The sequence below is a fragment of the Lipotes vexillifer genome, unplaced genomic scaffold, assembly GCF_000442215.2.
Source record: "Lipotes vexillifer unplaced genomic scaffold, Lipotes_vexillifer_v1.1 scaffold865, whole genome shotgun sequence".
Classification (NCBI taxonomy): Eukaryota; Metazoa; Chordata; class Mammalia; order Artiodactyla; family Lipotidae; genus Lipotes; species Lipotes vexillifer.
The window spans coordinates 1,602,074-1,608,401 of record NW_006795130.1 but is presented as its reverse complement, the minus strand read 5'-3'; the positions used below and the strand labels follow the sequence as shown (position 1 = coordinate 1,608,401).

General features: G+C 53.9%; 1 protein-coding gene across 8 annotated transcripts in view; it reads right to left on the bottom strand.

The window, feature by feature from the left end:
* Window positions 1–215: 215 nt before the first annotated feature.
* The window catches only part of DUSP13B (dual specificity phosphatase 13B), a 13,316-nt gene continuing 7,203 nt past the window's right edge, over window positions 216–6,328 (bottom strand). For 2 of the 8 annotated variants that reach the window (XM_007467489.1, XM_007467492.1), the window contains 3 exons: window positions 2,968–3,141; window positions 1,346–1,566; window positions 216–664 (listed from right to left, as the gene is read on the bottom strand). In XM_007467489.1, the coding sequence (XP_007467551.1) occupies window positions 462–664; window positions 1,346–1,566; window positions 2,968–3,141 (598 nt within the window). In that variant the 3' untranslated portion in view covers window positions 216–461. Of the gene's footprint in view, window positions 665–1,345; window positions 1,567–2,967; window positions 3,142–4,005; window positions 4,096–4,404; window positions 4,488–6,328 lie in introns of those variants that run through there. The other 6 variants (XM_007467494.1, XM_007467493.1, XM_007467491.1 and 3 more) reach the window with 6 other exon arrangements.

Here is a 6,328-nt window from a genome sequence, read left to right as displayed (position 1 = left end):
AAAAAACTGACTGGATTCAGGAGATGCTGTTTGTGCACAGCGAGTTTTGATAGTCAGTGTTTGATACGGTGTGGGCATGGAAAGGATGGTGATGCATTGAACTTTGGTCTTTACTCAGACAATTGACTCAGACTCCACCTCTAGGCTGCCATCGTGGGCTGGCGAGCCTTCTGGAACCTCGTGACCACTGCCCCACAAACCACCAGAAGGTCTCCTGTCTTTATTATGATGAACCTTTTATTATAGAGACAGACTGAACTCTTTTCTGCATAAAGAATCTTTGGATTGGGTCAGGGAGATCCACCTGCTAAAGGTCACCACCCAGCTCTCCCTGCCTCTGCCTCAGCAAGCCCCCACTTGCTATTTACATCTCAAGGTCACTGGAAGCAAGGTCCCCAGGGCCAGGCTGGTTGGGTGGGCCATGCTGGCTGGAGGGTCAGGGTTCCTGGTTGCCCACCAGGTCACAGCCGCCCCATCTCCTGCCCCAGTCGGTTGTCCAGAACCTGGAGCTGCCGGAGGAAGCCTGAGTTGGGGCAGATATCCCGGTGCGCCTGCACTGTCTGGATGGCCTCCACCAGCGTCATGTTCTCGCAGATCATGAGGAAGGCCAGGACAACCGTGGCAGAGCGGCTCACCCCCATGGCACAGTGTACCAGCACGCGGCCTGTGGGGAGACCCAACCTAGCATCAGCTACCTGTTCTCATACCGCCTGCCCCTTAGGGAATCAGGGATGCTTCTGCCCACCTATCACAGCATCCTGGAATACTGACACTGTCCTCACTGTCATACAGGGCAACTGAGGCCCAGAGAGGAAAGGGACTCACTCAAGGTCACAAAGCAAGTTAGTGGCAGGGCTAAGGTTAGCAGCTGGGACTCCCTTCCCTTGGTGCAAGGTGCCTCCTCTGGCATCCCTTGCCACTCTAGCACGGTGGGGGGTCAGTACTCCTGGAGTCCCCTGGGTTTGCATCAGATTACAGGGGGTGTCCACCTCCCTCCCTTTCCCCCCAGTTCTGCCCTCTCCCCAGCCCCTGCAGCTCTACATTGAGGCCTCATCTTAGCAAACGCTCTTGAGCAGTTTTCTCTAGGTCCTGTACCTTCTGCCCAACACCTGGCCTCTTACCAAGTGATATGGTTACCCTAATGACCACACTGGACCTTAGTTAAATCTATGATTGTTGGTTTCCAGGGTGTCCCTGAAGGGGATGCTCACTAAATGGTAGTAGTGAGCCCCATGAGGTGGGAGGGTTGCTGAAGGACCCCACCATCCATGCTCCTGGAAAAGTAGGTAGCCCCAGATCCTGCCTGCACCCCACCTCCACCCCAGTGCCTTCCCCAGCAGCTGACCTTGGGGAATGCTGAGGGCACTTTGGATGTATCGAGCAACGGGCAGAAAGTAGACACTGAGGTCGAAGAAGGGGTTGTCATCAGCCTCAATGCCATAGTACTCCAAGGGCATTCCACGGTAGAAGTTGGCACCTGTGTCCACCTGAAACTTTCCTGCAGCAACATTTACGATGTGGGTGATGCCCAGCTGGGTCAGCTTGTTCTTGTCCCGAGCTGCGTACCTGGGGGGGAGGGGCACGGGGGGAGTTGGGAGGTGGGGTAGAGCTCACTGGGTCAGCTCTGGCTGGCCTGGAACTTGCCCCCTTGCCTCCTCTGCCATCTTCCTCCAAGGGTAGACTGGAACCAGTGAACTGGCTCAGGTGAAAGGGCTCCTCTAGTAGGAGTTCAAGATTCCCTTTCACTCAGCCCAACTTTTCTGGTAGGCAGGTAGGCCACATGGCATCAGAAGCCTTGAAAATGTACACTTACTTTGCCCCAGCAGGTCTATTAGGAACTTAAAGAATCCCAAATGTGCTCACAGACAAATCTAAACTGGATCTAATGTTTAAGATAGAGAAAAAGTGGGGAAAAAAATCACTAAATAGCCTATAAAAGAAGATTGACTATGGTATAGCTAAATGAAATACTACACAACAACTAAAATGTGGTAGATAGATGCTGGTGAACCAAGAAAGGTGTTGGTGCTATATTGAGAAAAATGGAGGATAACAAAACAGAACATTGTTTAAAAGTGTTTTAAAAGTATGTTGTGCAATTCCATTTAAAAAGTTTTCTATATAAAGCAGATTACAAGATGGGATTATAAAGTGATACCATTTTTGTATGCATTTTTAAAAAGTCAACAAGGATTTTATTACTGGTTGTGTGTGTAGGGGGGATACATATTTGCCATATTGTTAATAGGATATTGATCTATATTTTCTAAATATTAAGGAAAACATAAAATCCACATATATTCATCCATATGTTCTAAATTTTAAGAAAACTTTTGGGGAAAATGACTCACATTCCACTCTATATATACATCCTAGAGAAACGTGTGTGTGTTCCCAGGGCACATGTACTAGCTTCTAGAATCACCGTTTATAATAGCCCCAAAGTGGAAACAACTCAAATAGAATAAATAAACTATGGTGCTTTCATACAAACGAATAATATATAGCAACCAAAAATGAATGAACTATGGCTACACGTAATGTCGGCGAATCTCCCAATTTTGAGCAAATGACGCCGGGCACAAGATACACAATATGATTCTATTCCTATCACTTTAAAACATAGGCAAAACTAACACAAATGGCGAAACTAAAAAGAAAAGCAAGGAAGTTATTGTTTCAATACTCAGTGATTATCTACAGGGAAAAGGGTTATGATGAGAAGGGTTCCACAGGGGCTTCTGGGGCACAACTAATGTCCCATTTCTTGACCTGGGGGGTGAAACTGTTTGTTTATGCTCTGTGTACTTTTCTTAGGTGTGTTCTATTTCCACAAATAATAATGTAAAAGGAAATAAACATGTGGAAAGAGATGGTTGGAGGCAAAGAGGGTGCCAACTCTGCCCCTTGGCTCTGGAAGAGGCTCCCCTTCTGTTCCCCCCAACACCCACTGTGGATCATACTTACGCATCTCCCAGGAAGAGGTTGGGCCAGACTTCGTTGATGTGGCTTAGCTCGGCAGCCCGACGGACCCACAGCAAGCGCTGCAGTGAGGCCAGCGTGGGTGGCTGGTAGGGGGGCACCTGGACTGCCCCGTGGATCTTGGGCCTCCGGAGGTCCTGTTTCTGCAGCGAGTCCATCCTGGAACAGAGTGGAAACTGTGGTGGCAAGGGGCAGGCTCCCCGCAGGTGGGTCCAGCTGACAGGGAGGCCCAGGTATGGTGCAGTGCCCAGGTGCCACTAGGATGCTTCAGAAGGGCCTCAGTTATTTCACATGAGGTTATTAACCAGTTCAGCTGGGGCTGAGGCCTTTCCCCAGGGAACAAGGGAATCAACCCCTCGTCACTGCTGTGGAGCTGGGAAGCCCTCTCTCCTGCCCTCTCCAGAGGCCCCTGATGTTGGAAGCTTTTTTCAAGGGGCTCTTGGAGTTCCCAGTTTGTAACAGTCAGTGCAGACCCCACCCCTTAAGTCTCTGGTTACTTGGGACTTCGTAGGGGTGGGGACTCCAGATGGCTGTGGCCCTCAGAGGGCACTTAGGAAGACCCCTGCCAACTGGGCAGCTCATCTCAAGCCCCCTTCTCCGCTACTTCCAGGGCTTGTTCCCAGACTCCCATCCCTGTAACAGGTGCTTGAAGGTCAGAGCCCATCTCTGGAGGGAGGGGCCTGGGCTATGAACTGACATTTGTTAGCACTTCTGTACTGAATGAGCTAATGCCTCTTAGGGGCCTGGTGCCTCACGCATGGTAGGTCCCTATCACATAGGACAAAGCTGAAGCAGGAACATGAAGGTCACAGAGGATAATTTTTAAGTAATGCTCAGTCTTACAGCTGTTGAGCAAGGCCGGGGTTTCAGTCCAGTTCTGTGCTCCTTCAGTTCCATCCCCAAGCCTTCGAGTTACCACCTTCAGGGACTCCAGAGAATGGTCGCTAACTCATCTGTCTCTACAGGGAAGCCTAGTGTAGCTGTTCCATATCTGCCTATAGGGCCTGGGATTTCCCTCCTTACCCGCATGACTCAGGCCAGTGCTGCAGGTCAGGCCTCACCCAGGTAGGGTGGCTTGTGTCAGGAGTCAGCTGGCTGAGGGGGTCCGAGACCCTGCAGAGCTGAGATGTCAGTGGCACCAGAACCTGGGTCTGGTGCTGGGCTTGGAAGAAGTGCCTCTCTTGGCTAACTGTCCCTGGTCCCCTCAACCAGTAACTAGGGAAGGTACAAACTGGGAAGAACTTCTTTGCTCTTTGGTAGGCAGTGCCAGGACCAGGAAGAGAAATGGGAACCCGGAAGGCCACCGGTTTGGCCAGGCTCACCCAGCGAGCAGTGGGAGGGCAGGGCGGAAGTGAAGACCCGGCTTTCCCTTTCATCCCCCACTGTGGCCTCTCAGGGCAGGCTGAACTGCCTGCCACCTACCTAGGGCATGGTCTGGGGCTGGGAGTCAGGGTGTGGGTGCAGGGACAGGGCTCAGCACGTGAGCGGAACAGGGCCGGGCAGGTTCTGCCCGGAACACAAAAGCTATGAAGCAGCTAGAATTCCAGGTCCTCCCCTTGGAGCCCGTGGGGGTGGGGCCTGAGAGCAGACCTAGGCCACTGCTGACTGAAGTGCAGACCTTCCAAACGCCTGGACCCCTCTCTGCTTGGTGTCTCTTTGCGATTAAAGGCTCTTGGCCCTGGGACTCCCCATGGAGATGGGAGGCTATGTGAACAGGTGGGAAGAGAACTTTAGAGGGAGGGGGGAGAGCCTGGCCACAGCTAATTCCGAGGTCAAGAGCAAGTCTTTGCTCCTGTCTGGGCCGCGGTTTCTCTTTCTCAACTTAAAGATGCTGGCCTTGCCTGACTTTAAGGAATCTCAGGAGGGTCTGCCCTGAGAATGAGAGAGGAGAGCCTGGGTTTGCAAAAACTACAGGGTACAGCACAATGTATTGTGTTGGGGTGGGGAGAGTCCAACAGCCACACTGGGCTGGAGCTACCAGCTGGGCCTGCAGGAGCCCCAGGTCGGTTGCGATGGGGCTTTGGGAAGTCTGGCAGGCGCCGCTGCAGGCCTCTGAGCTTGGTGTGGGGTAAGGCTGCCACCCAGTGGCCAATTGGTGCCTTGCAGCCCAGCGGTGCCTGGGCGCGGATAGCCAGGCTCCAGCTGAGACAGAACTTGTCCCTGCTCCTCCTGGAGGCTCCTGGGAGGAGAAGGAGCCAGTAGAGGGGTCAGGGATGAGGGCTGATGACCCCTCTACTGGCTCAGCCTCTTCGGGGCTTAGGCCCAGGTCTGGAGAAGGGGGCTTTTTCCTCGGACTTAGGGGTACCCCTTGCTAGGCCTCACGTTGGACCTCACACCTGATGCTCATGGATGTACCCCCTGCCTGTCTGCTCTATCCCACAAGGGTCCAGCCCACCTTTTCAGCCAAGGTCAGGCCTAGCGCCCACCCAGCGACTCATCCTTCAAGCTCCGGGCACACCCAAAGAAGGGGGGTTGGTGGCTGCAGCAGCCCCCTGGTTTCTGCCATCCCCAGACCTAGATGCCGAGGGTCCCGCCTGACACCTCCTTCCGCATCTCCTCAGCCACCGCAGGGTGAAGCCTGGGCCCAACATCCAGCAGGGACAGGGCTGGCCTGGCTCTTCTGCCCGCTCCCTCTGGTCCTCCTGCGACCTTCCTGTGTCTCCTCCCTAAGCTGAGCAGCTGCCTCTGTGGGCAAGGGTTTTCCTGAGTCGCTGCTGTTTACAAGTTCGGACGCCTGTGCTCTGCTTTTGTCGGTGCCTCTCCTCGCCTCTGTGTCGCTCTCCCCGGTTGCCTCTGTCTCCCCACCTCTCACAGGAGCTTGTGCTCCTCCAGCAGCCTCCCAACACACCACCCAGCACGCCGGTCGCCTCAGGCCAAGGCCCAGGCCTCCGCAGGGCAAGGGGCCTCTGGCTGCCATCCACCTCCTCCCTGAAGCTCCAGGCGTGCTCCCCCGGTCTTGCCTCCTGTTCACTCTCCCTGCCCCCAAGGTAGGCCACAGGGACTTGTGGCCACAGGACGGCTGGGGCTGGACATCTCAGGGCAGGACAAGTGAGGAGTCTGGTGAAGGAAGCCTTGGGGAGGGTGGCCGGCGGGTGGCCTGTGGTGAGCTGCCTGGGGCTCTGCACTCTGTGTGCAGGCCTTGGCGGAGGGCCGACCTGAGCCGAGTTCTCAAGTCTGGAGCTTGTTTCTGTGTAGTCTTCTCTGAGCTAGTTTTCTCAGTGGGGCTGCTGTGAGAATTCCATGAGATAAGAAATGTTCAAGGCACCTCCCACGGGGTCTTCCTCCTGGTAGATGCCCCATAAATGGTGCATCTTACTATTATTATCATCACCATTATTACTCTTTC